At 41.3% G+C, this 17,500-nt stretch overlaps 1 protein-coding gene across 1 annotated transcript in view; it reads right to left on the bottom strand.

Moving 5' to 3' along the window:
* slit2 (slit homolog 2 (Drosophila)) overlaps nt 1-17,500 on the bottom strand; it is an 89,550-nt gene that overhangs the window by 63,037 nt on the left and 9,013 nt on the right. Inside the window, exon 4 of the mRNA XM_053325527.1 lies at nt 16,617-16,688. Within this exon, the coding sequence (XP_053181502.1) occupies nt 16,617-16,688 (72 nt within the window). The remainder of the gene's footprint in view (nt 1-16,616; nt 16,689-17,500) is intronic.

Here is a 17,500-nt window from a genome sequence, read left to right as displayed (position 1 = left end):
CAGTAATATGGAGGGAATTTTAAAGATCACACGTACACATTGGCTTATTCAGCAAAGAAGCAGTAAGGAAGAAAGAATTGGTTCACCATCATTTTGTTTCCTTCAATCAATACCTGCCTTTAGTAACAGAGAGATTACAGTAAGGGGAGGAATGGGCGAGTTTAAATAACAGAGGGATCGAGAGAGAGAAGGCACCATGAAGAAAGGGATGAAGGATGATGTTGGCATGGTGAGGGGGGAGGCATGTTATGACATCAGATGTCATTAACCAATTAGACAGGGTGTTGCAGGAGAGTGGTTCCAGCAGCCACTAAAAGCCTCTGTGTCACTGACCTCAGGAAGAGAGAATTTAATAACAAACAAGCTCTCATTTCTCTTTTTTTCCCTATCATCCTTTCTTTTGCCAACAGCCACTTCAGTAATCGCTGCCTTTGTCCTTCCTGAGCTGTCGCACCCTCATTTATGTTGAGCTGAGCAAACGTGCCCATCTGGAGCACTGAGCTACTTAAACTGCATGTCAAGGCCGCAGATTGTTTGCTGATTGCTGCTGGGTTTCCACACGACCAGATTAGCAATTAGCTTTAAAGAGCTTCGGTCAGAAGGTGAGACTGCGGAACAATCTCATTCAAGTTTTGATTGAGAAAAAGGTTAAGCAACACTTGAGCTTTCACTAAAGTAAAGAATTGAAATACCTGCTAAATACTATGGCTCAAATGGACAGAAAATACAATACAGGTTGTTAAAAATAGGTATTTATGTCTATGTTCCAATCAATTTTATCACAGAAGAGGGAATCTCTTTCTTTGAAATTCGGTTGCCCTTGTAAAAAGACAATCTATCCCAGAGCTTATAAGCATTCACATAAACACACACACGTAGCGCGAGAACAGCTGAGCTTTAGATTGCTCCACAATCCCCCGTGACCATGAGTTTGGGCCAGAGGGGTGAAATAAACTTACCACCTGCTACTGTTAGTCCTCACACACATACACACACATGCATACAAACTTTTGCCTAACATCTGCCACTGCAGTCCCTTGTGTTTTGCCAACACCGGAAACTTTCAGACTAATAGTCACAGTTCAAGGCAGTGCTTATAGTTTCCCAGCTTTTAATGGCTGTTCGCCTTACATCATTAATGCATATCAATCACCATAAACACACATACACACACACACACACACACACACACACACAGTAGGCACATACAGTGGGATTTGTATCATTGAGCTGTGAATAACAGAGCTGAAAGCCTCCGCTGTGAGTATTGAGCTGTTAAAGTTCAGAAAGAGAAAGCAGAGCGACGTGAGCAGGCAGGGACAAGGGGGAAGTAGAAAAAGAAAAGAAAGTGAATAAGAGAGAAATATTTGCAGTAGAGTAATTAGGGATTGGACAAAATAATAGAAACAAACTGAAAATATACCATTATCTCTAGTATATTATCGAATATACTATTATCTTGTGTAAGTTGGTCTTTATATTTCATGTGGAGGTGCATCTTGTTTGGAAAGCAGCAATCAAGTCCTCCACATGTGTGGGATACACTATAATGTAATTCAATACAATATTTTCTCTACTCTTTTTATACTCCATATTAGAGGATACTGATTATGGGAGCAGAGGTTCTTTGTTATTGCTATTGTGGGACTGCCCAGAGGTGATTTGTATGCCTGCTTGATCAGAAACCTGAAGCTGTGTCCTCATTATCTACTAACCTTCTTCTTTCTTTTTTTTTACATTGGACTGTCTCCCAGTAAAAAGAACAATTATGATGAACTTGACAAAGGACAAACCATATTGCTTGTAATAAATATATGGCTGGAGGACTATCTTGGTCTGTTAAAACACAGGGAGAGCAATGGATTTTTGCTCCTAGTTGGTCAATAATAAGGACACTGTCAGGAGCTTCACGGAGACGCAACATGTAATTTAGTCCTTGTGCTGTCAGCGGAGTGATGTTCTGTCCTGTTTTGCAGGTAATAAAACTTAGTAGGACAAAAAGTGTGGTGCACCTGTTATAGTTTGCACAACTTCAGGAGGTCTTAAAGGTGAAGGTTAGGATTTTAACCCTTGGTGCATGTGGCAGGGTTTCACTGCTGTAAAGTATACTATAATAGTGTCCATAGTATTTATTATGTATAATAAAGAAAATCCAAAAGACTGTTTGAAACGCCTGGGCACACACATGCACTCATGCACACACAAGTGGTCATGGAGGACAAACAGCGATCAAACGTCCAGCCCCGCTCTTTCATCTTTGCATGCTAATTAACCTTGACCTGAAACCTCCCAGAGCTTAATTGCTGCCATGGAAACGGCTGCCATTTGCAGAACCACCCAATACACACATATATGCACGCACACACACCACATGCACTGTTCAATTAGACCCATCCATTCTGCTTGACTAGCAACAATCATCACCATCAGCCCATCAGATATCACCTGTCTCTGTCTGTTTCTGCCCCATCAACTCAAAGAGATGTAGAAGCAGAGAGGAGGAAGGACGTGGGGGAGGGGGGAAGGGGGGAGTGGAGTGTGTAAGGCAAAAATATGGATTGCTAAGGAACTTTAGCTCAGAATTTTAATCTCACAAAAGAGGAAGGTAAGAGGAGTCACAGAAGGAGACATGCAGCCCAGTCTTAATGCTATAAAAGTCAGTCAAGCCACCCCAATGGCTTTTATCCCCTCAGAGAGCTGATTGAGGGAAATGAAGCAGGAGATGGGAGGGTTATCATTTTGGAAATGCAGATTCAATGTATTTACCTCCCTCCGTCTTAGACCAGCTGCAGTATAACACCCCAGAACAGTAATGTAGACACACACATGCATATAGAGCCAGTTCAAATGAGGCGTGCCTGCAACACTGAACTTACGAAGCCACGCAAGCCTGCATGGGACCTGCATAGTGCACACACACACGCACACACACACACACACACACACATACACACACACACACACACACACACACACACAAATTGGTATTGCTACTTGTGGGTTTTGTCTGAACATGCAGGTTGTCAGGTGGTAATGTGTTGTGGTTAATAACCCTTTCCTCCTCTCCACCCTCCTTTCCTCCCCCTCCATCCCATCATCCCATCACTCCTTCACCCCCCTCCCTCTTTGCTTTTCCTACAACTTTCCGTATTCCAGGTGCTGAAGACCAAAGGAATTTTGACTACTGCTGCTTTTTGGGTGACGTGAAGCACACATGCACACATGCACACACACACACACACACACACACACACACACACACACGTAGCTTGCCCCAAGCAAAATCAACTTCACTGCCACTGGTTCATTTGGGGTCACCATGGGTAGTATTGATCTAATCTAAACCAGTAAGAAGCCAGTGGCTGTCAGAGTTTAAGAAGGAAAACTTAGATGTCTTCCTGACATGAATGCTTTGAGTTCTGCACTAAAATATATAAAAGATGACAACTACAGAGTACAAAGTGTTCTGATGTGCTGCAGGGAATCAAACCTCAGGACTTTTTGAGTCTCAAACTAATAATGTCCATAACACTGAGTAAAACTATTCAGTACATAAAGTTTTTTTGCTGAATGCTTGTTCAGACCCTTCTTCTCTTATTAGATATTTGCATGATTTAAATAATAATTTTGGTAGTTTAAGCTCTATGTATTTTACAGAGGAAAAGTTCTCGTACAGCAGTTTGTTTTACGCTAAATTAAATACAGATACATGCATACAGATATTTTAATTACTTTTTCAATACTGAAAAAAAGATTATCATAAAAACATGATGATTTTAATAATAATAAAGATCATTTTGTCTTTATTTTATGTAGGCAAAGATCTCGTACAGCTGTTTGTGTTGAGACAAATCAAACACAGATGCATTTGGGATATTTTGTTGAACGTAAAAAAAAAGATTTTTGTTGGAAAACATCTTTACGCCAAAGGAAAGCCAAGCAATGCAAAGTTTTGGACAACACCCAGAGTCCTTATCAGATAGAGGAGGGTTCTGACTCATCAAAAGGAACGATTGGCAGGGCGGTTTGTCTCCAATTTCCCCTAAGACTCAAGGGAAAATAATGGGACACACATTGGAAACAATGTGAGTTCAGGTTTTACTAACCAGGGGAACTCCACACTGGTTATCCTCCACCGCTCACACTGTCCGGTCCTGTACACGGACAGACGATATACTTTGCTGCTAAGATGTCTGGGAAATACCAAGTGTTACCTAGCGGGTCTCTAAGGCAACTCTGACAAGAATCTTATGTGCACTGTTGGACACACACACTCTGACAGTAACCCACCCACCCAGAGCGCTGCTAGTAATTATGAGAGCTGTAAAACAGGCTGACATCATAGCCTCGGGTTGCTCATTCCTCTGCTGCCTCTATTTCAAACTATATTATGGTTATGTGTGTGTGTTTGTGCAGAGGTAAACTGTCCAGGTGTTAGGGCTGTTATCTGACTTTCACTGCTGCCTTCTGTCCATAACAATCTGGAATGGAGCACGTCCTCGCAAAATATAAAAAACTACCTATGTCATTATTTTCTAACTCACTACAGACACATTTCCAGTTAGCTATTCTACACACACACCCACTCACAAAATAACTAAATAGTGAACTCATAACCTGGTGGAGATAGCAATAGAGGAATAAGCAAATGATAAGAGACAGAAATTAAATGGGCGGAAATTCAAGGAAAGCCAAAGCTGTAAAACATGAAGACGGCATCATTATCAATTTTGCTGCTGCTGCTACTTTTGGGATGAAATGTGAAAGGCAGTCAGAATTTCGAATGAAGACACATAAAAATGCATCAACAATTTGCAAGTCGATAACTTCAGCTGAATGAAATGAAGTGAAGTGAAGAGTCTCAGCAGCACAAAAGTATTCTGCAGCCAAGACAAGATGCAGGAAAAAAGAGAGGTGTTGAACAAATGTCACTGTTACTCCAGTGAAAAAGTGCTTTCAGAATGAAAAACGTCATCTGATCCAATGTTCTTTGAAACAAATTGCTAAAATTCTTCTTTCTGTACTCATAAAAATGTCTGCCAATGAGCTGTCAGAACGCAGTCAACCCTGACCTCTAATATTGGACCTTTGACCCACTAACAGGAAGAAACCTGCACTCACGCACAGACATACACACATTTTCTCCTCTGTGGCTCCTCTTGTTTCTCCCTCACTGCTCTTCCTTCAGGTCTCCCCCCTCTCTGTTTGTACATGCCTGCCAATAGTCCATAATTGAATTTCTCTGAATGATGAGGATCTGTCTTTGTGTTACCGTCGCGCTGAACCTCGTAAAGTTTTGGAACATTGCAGCATGCAAACACACACAGACACACAAACACAAAGAGGGGAGAGGGTGTGAAGCCTTCTAGGCGTGTAAAATATTTAAGAGGGCCAGTGGGGGGAAAAAAAACACTGTTTTGTATTTGTGAAAAAGTGAAGACAGAGAGACAGACAAGAAACGGAGAGAGCTTCAGGAGAACTATAAACCACAAAAGCTCTCCTTCGACTCGGCCCATTTAGGCCCATTTAGAGACAGCATACTTGCAAGAGAGCAAGACTGAAGGCAAGAAGAAAGAGAGAGGGGGCGAAGAGAGGAAGCGTATAAGTCTCAGTTATTGTTATTACTACACAGAGAAAATGACAGATAGAGATAGACAGACGAAGAAGGAAAAAAAAGGATGTGAGGAGGAAGGAGTTATATGATATGATCAGAGTCCTAACTTGTCTTTGCATAGTTTATCTGATCACTCTTTCAGATAGCATCTGTTTTATCCTGCATTACCCAATCTCCCTGGCATCCTCTGTGTGTCTGTGTGTGTGTGAGTGAGTGTGTGTGTGTGCGTGTGGCATGTGGGTTCTTCTGCCTGACACTTGCTGAGAGGTCAGAGTTCTTTAGAGCAGCCGTCCAATTACGGGGGGGCATGGTGTTGCCGTAGAGATGAGAGAAAACTGTAATTGGATAATGACACATCAGGGTTGGAACCTGTCATTAGACACTAGTGAGCATGCACGTACTGTACACACACACATAAATGCTCACACTCTCTCACACACACACACACAGGTCGGGTACCAACCTGTGATTACAAACCTGCTGATCTATCACCAGCCTGCAGCTACAGAGGTAGAATGTCAAACTTTCTGTCTTTTTCTCTCTCTGTTTTTCACATTAATCTTCACTAACCTTTAATGCCTAATCTCTCTTTCTGGATGCGACAACAATTTGTTTAATATATGAATGCATTTTAATTCAAATTTGAGATCTATGAAATTACACAAGCAGCTTTTAAAATGATTTTAAAGCTTCAACTTCTCTTAAAGTGACGCCGACTGATGTGCCGTGGGTCTGTTTCTGGAGTCCTTACATTATGTAAACTTGTGTTTTAATGAGCCTGGGTCGTAGTGGTCAGTTCAGACACACTCAGCTTTTGGTGAAATAATGTGAGAGGCTCTGATCTTGTGAGCAACATCTCTGGGAGGAATCACCGGTCAGCTCCCAGTTTCCTCTTCTGGTTTCTTCTGCATCATTACCATGGATGAGGGTCTTGCATAAGCCTCTCCAAACCATTTGTGTTAGGCTTGTGGGGAGAGAGGAGAGAGAGAGAGAGAGAGGCATAGGGGAGTGAGAGCGGAGTGTAGGCAAGAACGAGTGTTAGAGGGAAAAAAAACTTTTAGAGAAAGGTGCTGGAAAGAGAAAAGCAAGATAATAGAGGAGTGACGAGAGAGAGAGACAAGGAGGGGAAGAAAATGGGGGCGCAAAAAAAGACCAAGTGAGCAGGAGAAGGAGAGAGGGAGGGAGGTGAGGTTTTCTTTTGTGGTGGTTGGAGAGTGACAGGGGTGCCAATAGAGTGGCCAGTGATGACGGTCCCACTGGAGAATGCTGGCTATGCCAGTGGAGTGGCACTAATGGAGCCAGAGAGGGGATGCAGTTGCCTGCCCTGGAGGGGGGATATTGTGCAACTGGACAAGGCAGCTTGACACAGAGCCAAGATGGAGGATTAGAGGGGAGGGAGGGAGGCACCCAGGGCAGAGAAAGACAGCCATGTTAGGTCTGCTGACTGATTGACATAATCTGTTTTCCATTTGACTGGCGAGACTCTGCGAGCAGAGAAAGTTTTTAGTTTTTGTTCTAGTTTCTGAAAGAGCAGACTGTCGATGGTCAGAGTACATTTTCTGTGGGTTAGCATTAATAACCCCTTAAAATACAGTTTTCTCTTCTTGTTCCCTCAGAAGTCGCTGTAAGGTTAATAGCATCTGTCTAAGAGTGACATGTATGTTCTGTATCACCTTGTTTCAAGAATAAATATCCAATGTGCAGTGCATCATTTTATACACATACTTTAAATGTTGGCATCTCATCATCATTAGAACATAAAATAAAGACAGAAGGTGTAAAAGTGTATTTCCAAAACCTATTTCTTTAAGAGGTCCTCATAATCTGTCTCCTCCCCACCTCATACAAAACATGCACAAATACAACTACACAACAACTGTGAAGCCATAACAACCCCCCTCTCATCTATATGGTTGCACACAGCGAGCAGGGGTCAATATTGCTGAGTAGCTGTGATTGGGGTGAGTAGGGGAGCATTGTATGATAAATTGTCCTGATTACTCCATAATCCCTCCCATAATTCAGCAGCCAGGCCGACTCATCCATCAATACAGGGCCTGGATCCATACCTGCAGATACCCTGGAGAGACAAAGTGCTGCGGAGAGAGAGGCAAGGGAGGAAGAGAAAAGAGAGGAGGAAAGAGGGAAGAGGGAAGAATCTGCATCCTGCTGCTATTTAACTCCAGCGCTAACTTAGTATTATTAAGTTAAGTACCGGGGCTAAAGTGAATGAGAAGAGGGGGGTAGACATAAAACAGAGCAAGGGAAGTGGCGAGGATGCAGGATGATTTAGCTGCTTTGTGGGGAGGTATTACCGCACACGGTGACCCTTAATCACACACAAGCAAGGCGAGGAAATGCTTTGATGATCTGGAAGACCTCACACACATAGAGTCATACATACGCCTGTATATCGTAACTACCTGCTTCCAGGTAAGCCCTTCCTGGCGTTGGATAGGTATGTAACCCCCTCCCAATAATCCACACTCAGGTTGCACACATGCACGCACACACACACACACACACCTGGGCACTTCTTTCTGACAGACATGCTGGCTCCAGGCTTCAGGCTACCTGCCATCTACAGTAAGTACTGACATACCTCTCTGCTCTCTTTTCCACATGACTCTCCCCTCTAGCTCTCCTCCTTTCTTTACTTTCTCTGCCCCTCACTTTCTACCACTGCTTTGCTTTTTTCTTTTCTTCTCATAGCTAGTTCACAACGAAGAAAAACACTTCTGTCTTCACCTCTGTAAATTCCACCCTCCTCTTTTTTTCCACACCATTTAAGAGAGCAAACACATCTCTAATCTTTTCTTTAAATACCCTTCATTCATTCTGTCTCTAACCACCCCTCGTCTACTTCTCTCTCCCCGTCTCTTTTTTTCCAGGCGTGACTCTCACTCCTTCTGTAATCTGATGGGCAGAACAGCGCCGTCACTCCTGGCATGTCCATTATCCTGGATATCTCATTGGTTGACACTGATGCTCCCTGACCTTTCACCTGGGAGCTCTGAACTCTGACACAAACACACCCTGAGCGACAGCTGATTAATTGAGCTGCATTCAGAACACCAAATTGACCAAGAAGTGTGAGGAAATTACACAGAAATGTGTGAGGAAATTACAAACGAGATTATTGGATAATAAATACAACTTAGTTTTTTCAAAGCATTGTTTCTGTTATGTATTATGAAATAATTGCTTTTCAAGAATTTTCAAAATCATTTGGGTTTTTTTTTCAATGTTTTTGTCTTCAGAGGTTTGATTGGGTGCAAAACAACAATTACAAAAAACCTCAACCTGAAAAAAAATATGTGCTTAAAACATTAAACGAAAATGTTTGTTTTTGAAAGATACTTTTTGAAAGATACAACTTTATTGACATTGTCAACTACATTTATGGTCAAGTACCAGCACAATAAATCAAGTAGAAGAGAGTAACTAGTTTATGATTTAGTGTTCTGTTTGATGTGTAATGTTGACTATGTTTTTGTCCAAGCCCAGCTGTGATACGTCTGTGATATAATAAATGATGCAACTTTTGTACAGTGTGGACTACATGACCTGCAGATAGAGACCACCCTCTGATAAAACCTCTGTAAAATATTAGAAACAACTCTCAGTACAACATCATGCTATTCAACAGCATCCCCAAATGAACCATAAGGTTGAATCAACATCTCTCTAAAACAGTTTCAACAAAAACTGAATTTTATGACCTTTTAGATTTTATTAGGGGGGCTATTGTGTTAGACTGCATTGATTCAAGTAGGTACACCTGATAAACTGATGTAGATTAAGTATAATTCATAATTTAAAGAAAAATGAACACAGATTAAAATTTGATTGATTAAAATTCACAAACATGCAAACCATTCATAGGCTCTGTTCAGGAACAAGTTGGCTCTAGCTGTGCTTAAAGTCAAGCAGGGCGTTTTCATGTCTTTACATTCAGCATGTATAACATAATCTTTTGTACTGGTGCCCTCGTAATAATGCCATTTTAGCTTTAGAAAACCCTCTCTGAATCACTTGAGAATGAATTACTGCATTGTGTTGGGATCCGAACAGCCAAATCACTTCTTAGGAATGAGTGGCCTTGAGCAATTCAGATAGGCGGTCATGTGATTCATATGATGGCAAGCGAGTGAGTCACCGACACTCAACACCTCGACACTGTTGTAACTGTTTGTTTGAGCTCAAGGTGATTCATAATGTGTGCACAGATGATATGGAAATATTTAAAAACACACAAACTTCACCACAAGAAAGAAAAATAAAAAAGACTATTCATTTCCTGTTTGGCTGGATGCGATTTTTGTGATGTGGGAGTCCTAATGAAAACATTTGATGGACAATATGGCTTTGTATATGCTGAAAAGATCTGTTCTCTCATACAGTATGTGTGTGTGTTGATGTGTGTGTGTGTGTGTTAGATGTGTGTGTGTGTGTGTGTGTGTGTGTGCATAAGAGTTTTTATATCTGTTAAAGTACATTCAGAGAAACAGGAGGGGGCAGGAAATATTGCTGAATAGTGAAGCGGTGTGTTTGTGCCAGTGTGTGTCTATGTTTGTTAGAGAGAAAGAAAGAGGGAGAGAGGGAAGGGAAGGGAAGGGAAAGAGAGGCCCATCCACAGACGCCTCAGGCTGCAAAGGCTTAATTTCATTTCCTTGGACAGACATAATGGCAGATATTTGCATATCCTATGTACACAAAGTCAGTGGCCAAATATCTCCTCATCCAAAACACTAACCTTGCTACCAGCAGATACTGATCTTTTAAAGGCAACATCCCAAACCTGAATCATCCCACTCAACATAGGCAAGAATAACCAAAAACAGATATGTAGTTTTTCCTGTTTTTCCCTTTGACAAAGAGTAAATATGGCCTTGATGTGAGCGAGAGAGACTGGTTGAAAGAAAACTGTGTATCAAATAAGTGGACTGTCCTCCCAAGAAAAACATACAATAGGTTGCAATGTAAGTGGCCCAAAAATGACCCATAGTTACATTTGAATGACAGACGCCATCTAGCAGCCGTACTGTAGTAATTATGACCCACGTGGTGGTGCAGTTGCGATATGTCGACAATTCTCCATATTTGGAGGAGGAAGTATGGTGGGAGGTTATAACCGCACAGTGGAGAGGAGACCGCTGTCCGTGTCACATTTCCAACAGGACAGATTTATACGCAATTATTGACAGTCATCCCTTAACCTTAACCCTGTGGTTATTATTGTAACCATGACGAAGGCTTCCTAACTTTAAGGAAGTAGTAACTTTAACCACCACACCACATGTTTATCTAACAAAGTGATTATTTTAACACTAACAATAATCTTTCCCTAAACCTAACCAGCCCTTAAACATAGTGGTGTCACATCATAAAACATCATTATTTTCTGACAGCTTTAGAAAGCACAGACTAATTATGTCATCCTCCACATTAAATGGCTGCATGGTCAAACGACTCATGTGGTCATTTAATTTGGAGGATTTTAAAGATGACCAGGTTTAAGCACAGGGATCATCATCTTTTACATAAGTACAACTAAAAAAAAAAAAAATAGTTTGGGTACAAAGTGTCAGAAACATTGTGGTTTCATAATAAAGTGGTCCTAAATAATACAATGTTTGATCTTTTAATATATTTTGAGGATAAACATCTGCTACATGTGACACTTCCTACACAAGTAAAAGTTCAGTTTGTCATGATTTTTCTTCATCAGTGATGGGAGACCCCCCCCCCCCCCCATTTCATTTGGCCTATAAATCACCTCCTGCTTAGATCTCCTGACTGGAACATTCTTCACCTCTGACCTCTCTGGGACCCGGAGGTCATCATCACTGTGGCAACTAAAGCGCCAAATGCTCTCTGTCTTAATTAAAAAGCATTATTTATTCAGAGAAAATGTCATTTTCTCTACCTTTGACCTCTCTCTTCCTTTTTCTTTCTCCTCCTCGTCCTCCTCCCCTTTCTGTTAGTTAACCGTCAAAACGCTGGGATAGCCCACATCTTCTGAAAGACGCCTGCGCTCTTGTGACCATTGTGCTGAGCCTGTCGTCTCGACCGAGTATGTGTGTGTATGTGTGTGTATATGTGTGAGTGTGTGTCGCAGGGTTAAGCTCTCACTGAAGACAAAGCCACAACCTGCTAGGCTGCTAAGCAACAATGCCGCCTGGTAAAGCCTCATCAGGGCACCGTTTAGCAGAGGATTAGGGACTATTACACACACATAACACACACACACCCAAAACGTTGCCTCATCAACACATTAATTCAAACCCCATACCAGCTTGACTCTGGTTTAATGTATGTATGTGTGTGTGTGTGTGTGAGGGGGGGGGTGAGACCTGAAGTTCACGCATTTTCCTCCTTTCAATCGTCTAGACCATTTTTGACTCTGATGATGAAGGACTGGCATACACCTAATTTCCTTTCAACTTCCCTTCATCTCTTGCTCAATCACACACACAAGCACACACAATTTCTGCCTTTTTTTGTTTTCTCTCTTCTTGCGGTCTAAGTTTCTGTCAAAATTAAAACAGAAAAACACTTACAGATACACAGAATCATTCATATCGTTTAAAATATCATTTAAAACAAGCAGATGGATCAATATCAAGGATAAGCTCACCATCGGAGAAGGCAACCTGGTATTTCTAAAAACACTGGCCAAAACAGGCCAAGCAGCAAGATAATACATGCACAAAATATACACGTACCCACACATACTGTAAATACACACAAACTCTGTCCCATCAATCTCATCTCATACTCAAGCATAACCAGACTTGTGGAAGCAGTGACCCATTCTCTTTTTCCTCTTATCAAACCGTCCCCTTCATCAATCCCTCTTTCATCTCTCCCTCTTTCATCTTGCGACTGATTGCTGTCCAGCACAGGAAAAGAGGGAAAGAGCTGGCAGAGGAGAGGAGAGGAGATGCTATACACATTCATAAAAATACATTTAAAATACAATTAAGTGTTCATATAATCCATAAAAAATGCATGACAAAAGTATACATGCAAACAATGAAGTGAAATTACATCTGAGAGAAGTCATAGGAAAGTTTTTTTCTATTTGTGTGCAGCATAGTAACTAAACTTTTAAAGTTCTCCAAGCTGACTGGCTATAAAGATCTGAACTGAGCTACTTGGTTGATATTCCTTAAGCGCATTAGAAGTTTTGGCCCTAAGCTGTTAAGTCATCTATTAACTAGCAGTAACTCTTGTTCACTCACTGGAAACAAGTGTAAAGATTTAAGAATGTATTCTGATTAAAACTGCAGCATGTCTGACTTGGTCTTTGTAACTAAACTTTAAATTTTTCCACTCTGTTGCCCAAAAAGGACAATCTCAATCCTGTCCTTATTTAACTCAGCAAAATGTAGTAACGGACCATGATCATTAAAAAAAATTAAAAAATCCAACAACAATAACAATAATAATAATAAAAATAACCTTTAGCAAAGCAGGACATAATCTCTTTTACAAGGGATACCTGGTTGAAATGGCAGCATAACTACCAGAAAGTGCCAGAAACTGACCCAAAAAAAATTACAACAGTAACATCCATACACAACAAAACAGGATCTTAGATATATGAGCAAGATAAAACTTAACAAAGAGTATTAATGTTGATGCTTGAATGTCTGATATGAAGGTACTGTTTACAGATTTAGTTTATCTCGTACATTTTTTTTGGACAAACAATAGAAATAAATGGGTGTCGTCTGCATAGCTATGGAAAACAATCATATTGTCTAGAAATGATACAATAACAGAGGTGCAAAAATTGAGCCATATCAATTTACTGACTGCACAATACTAACATCTTAACATTCATTAAAGTACATTAAATTAATTATTAGTTGAGTGTATTTGCTTTTGTGTATTTGTTTATCCAATGTATACATATTTATTAATTAATTACTCATTTCAGTTCTTATTTTAGTTAACTAATTTTATTTTATGAGTACGGCCATGGTGATCTGCTCAATTGTATGACCGCCATTGAAGAAGAGAGGTACGAGTTCACACCGCATCTTTTTTTTTTTCAGTTCTAACGATGTGTGTTTGTGTTGTGTGTTCTGATCTCAAGGTCAAAACTTGGTGATTTGCTTGGCTCAGATGTTTCTTGGGTTTTGGCCAGTACAGCAAGGTTTTACTAGCCCATCTTGTTTTACAGAGTCTTTCTAATGAACTGGCTCTGTTTGATCCACTATTCCTCTCTCTCTGTCTCTCCTCTCTGTCTCAGAGCAAACAGTCACAGCTGTGATCCTCAGTATTACTGCAGTGTGGATACAGTGATCAACAATAGGACAGGAGGGCTGTGTGCGTGTGTGTGTGTGTCAGAGACAGACACAGAGACTGATAGATCTTTGGATAATGCCCACCACATGGTGTCTCCAGATGTGTGCATCTACATAACCTAATAGAGTCTGGGCCCTGGGGTGTTGGGGGAGGAAGAAGTGTGTGTGTATGTGTGTAGTATGGGAGGGGCGGAGGGGCGGAGGGGTGTGGACACAGGTGTTTTAAATGGGGAGGATAAAACCAATGGGGAGGTTTTATAGGAACTTACACTCACTGCTGTTTCTCCATCATGTCATATTTTCATGTCACATCTCTATCTCATCACACCTTATCTGAGAGCCTTAAAATTAAACTCACATGCCATCATTTTCATCAATAAACATATTGTAAAATGTAACATCTCATGGATTATGTTTTTTATCAATATGACAAGGACACATTATCAATCTGCTAACCTTGTTTTTCCTACAGTATATTCAATGGTAACTAAAGGATAATTAATGTAGTTGGTAATACTTTACTTTAAGTTCTCGTTTCCAGCATTCAAAGGCAGTATACAGTATAAACATTTCATAAATGGTTTATAACACACTATAATGTAGTTATGTAATTGTAAGCAGATATGAGGATATTTGAAATATTTGTAAATGTACAGTATTTGTTCGCAATTATTTTCTCCTATGAAGATACATTTTATATTATCACAACTGTGTTTTACTATATTGTTTATACACATCGTATCTGTTTGTTGCTCCCTGATGAACACTGAAGGGATCCTTATCAGGGGAAGCTGAGTGCAGTGACAGAAATGGTAGTTTAACGATGAAGACAACAACTCCCATGATCCCATGCTACTTCACGACTTTTGTTATTGTTTTGACTGAGAGACACCTAGCGGCAGAAATTACATCTTGTACGTTCAAACCACTGTGCTGAGCAAAGTTTAAAAACATAAGTACACACTCTCACTCTCTCTCTCTCTCTCTCTCTCTCTCTCACTCACACACACACACACACACACACACACACACACACAGATTTTCCAAGCTCTAAAAAAGTGAAAACATAATTTTCATAATAGCAGGTTGAGCAAGTGTTCATTTATAGCCGTACTGTTGCAAGAAGCAACGTCGGCCCAGTTCGCACATACCTTCTGACCTCAATATAAAACCTAACTCGATTCCACTTCTCAAGGGTTTCTGTTGTGTTTTCCAAAAATAAAAAATACACTGTAGGGGGTGAAAAGTAAGCACAAGATTTAATATTGACCAAACACTTCTAAACACTATTGGTTTCAACTTCATGGTTGTCATTCAGAGTCATTCAGTCTGAATGACTTCCATACGTCTGACAAATCTGCTTGCTTTGTGGCTGCCATGGCGCCGGCTTGGCAGTTCCTCTTTTGTTGTCAATGAGCAATTTTCTGTTGATTGTCAGGGTTTAGTTTCTTTCTCTGTGTTTTATATTGTAATATCTGTACAAACATACTTATTATAGCAGCACATTATGTTCTGCTGAATGAAGTGCGCGTGTTTGTTGAAGATGTGCAGCCTTCAGGGGACCCTGTGCATACACCTGGAGCGCCGAGGCTCAGACACACACAACCACTTATACACTCAGAGGCCGCTTGTCTGCGACAGCTGAGCTGAGAGCAGCCTATCCGAGTTGTATTTTTACCTCGGCCCACACGCTGAGCAAAATGCCAACTCTTGGCCTTGAGAAACTCAAACACACACACACGCAGAAACACAGGCGCACATGCAGACACACACCCTCAGACACGACAGGTCAGGCCCAGCCAACCACCGTAGCGGCCACAGAACATAAACAACTTTCACACACTCAATGAATCATCTGAGCATTTCAATATTGTTTTAGATAAATATATTCAGCCACACATATAAATATATGCAACCATAATTATTCCCCAAGACCACAAAAGACCATGACGGGAAGTTAGTTCCCACAGTTTCAGCAGAGTTACCAGCCCATCCCTATGGTACTGGAAATCCACTGCTCGGCTTACAATACAGGCAAGTGAAAAGTGAGTAAAAAGTGGAAGGAGCTTGACGACAACAAACAGAAGTTCGCTGGTTTGACTGCAAACTTTTATGTTCTATGACTGAAACTATTTTCTGCTCCTGAAACACCAAACGTAACTTTAGATGTGAAACCTGCTTCTACATTTCGCTGCTCGTACCTCGCTTTCTCCTCTCCATCCTCACATACACACACACACACACACAGACACACACATCACTCCCAGTGGGCAGCAGCTGTTGGAGTGCTAATCTCCATTAGCTACTGAACTGGCTTCTAGGGAGAGGGCCATGCAAAATCTGTGCGCTCACTCCTCTTTACTCTTTCATCCAAGTAGAACACCACCACTGCGTCACAGAGAAAACCAGACATTTTTTTCCTCTGCCCTACAATGTCTGTAACACATATTTCACTGTGTCATTTTAAGTCCATGAGCTGAACAAGCTTGCAATGATACACACAAACACACCACTGCACAGTCTGTAACAAGCTCAGCTACAGCTACAGTTCATCTGAATGATCTCAGGCCTTCTTCGTGGCGCTCACATTAAATGAAACACATGAGAAAATCAGTAATATTTGGGACAGCAATGCAGAACAGTTGAGTGATGGGCAGGAAAAGAGAAATAAAATCAGGACTTACAGTCTGTAAAGCTTTGTCGTTCCCAGGAAAAGCAGCTCGGGGAAGACAGCCAGATTATTCCGATTCAGGCGCCTGGAAAAACACAGCATAAATTAGGGAATAAACTCTACCTCGCCCCTTCCAGACAGTGTGGGTGAAGTGGTTACATTTGTGTATAATTAGCTTTTTAGAAAGAGATTTGTGTTTCCTGATCATTGTATCAAATAATGTTATGTTATGTAGATTGTAATGCAATTCAGTGCAGTTACAGGAAGAATGAGGGGATTGATGGAGACACAAACACACACATGCTCATGGATGGATACACAAAAACACAGACTCTGGGTTACCCTGATTTAAGGGGTACAACATGGCTGCCAGACAAACAGTGAACTCGAGAAGGACGGAGGGAAAGCAGGGGGAGGAAGACGAGAGAAGGGGTTCAGATGAAGGGGTGGCAGAGGGGGGACTTTTTTTTTTACCACAAAGGCGGAGGAGAGGAGAAGATGTGGGAAAAACAAACAGGCAGTCTGGCTGGGCTACCGAATGTGTGAAAAGGACCCCACTGAGTAAACAAGGCCCTCACAGGGGAAGAACTCACAACAACCCATCATCACACAACACACACACACACACACACACACACACACACACACACACACACACACACACACACACACACACACACACACACACACACACACACACACATAGAGAGAGAGAAACAGAAGAGTTGAGAGAACTCGGGTGAGTTTAATAATCTGGGTGCGATCATTTAACCCTGGTTGAGTGGAGTGAAGAGGTTTGTGTGCCAGTGTGTGTGTGGATGTGCCTTGATGTGAGTCAGAGGAGAGTGAGGCAACTGAGTGACACAATGAGAGACAGGCTCCTGAAACAGTTTAACC

Source organism: Scomber japonicus, chromosome 2 (assembly GCF_027409825.1).
Source record: "Scomber japonicus isolate fScoJap1 chromosome 2, fScoJap1.pri, whole genome shotgun sequence".
In the NCBI taxonomy this organism is placed as follows: Eukaryota; Metazoa; Chordata; class Actinopteri; order Scombriformes; family Scombridae; genus Scomber; species Scomber japonicus.
The sequence above is the reverse complement of the archived record's forward strand: the minus strand, read 5'-3'. Positions and strand labels throughout refer to the sequence as shown.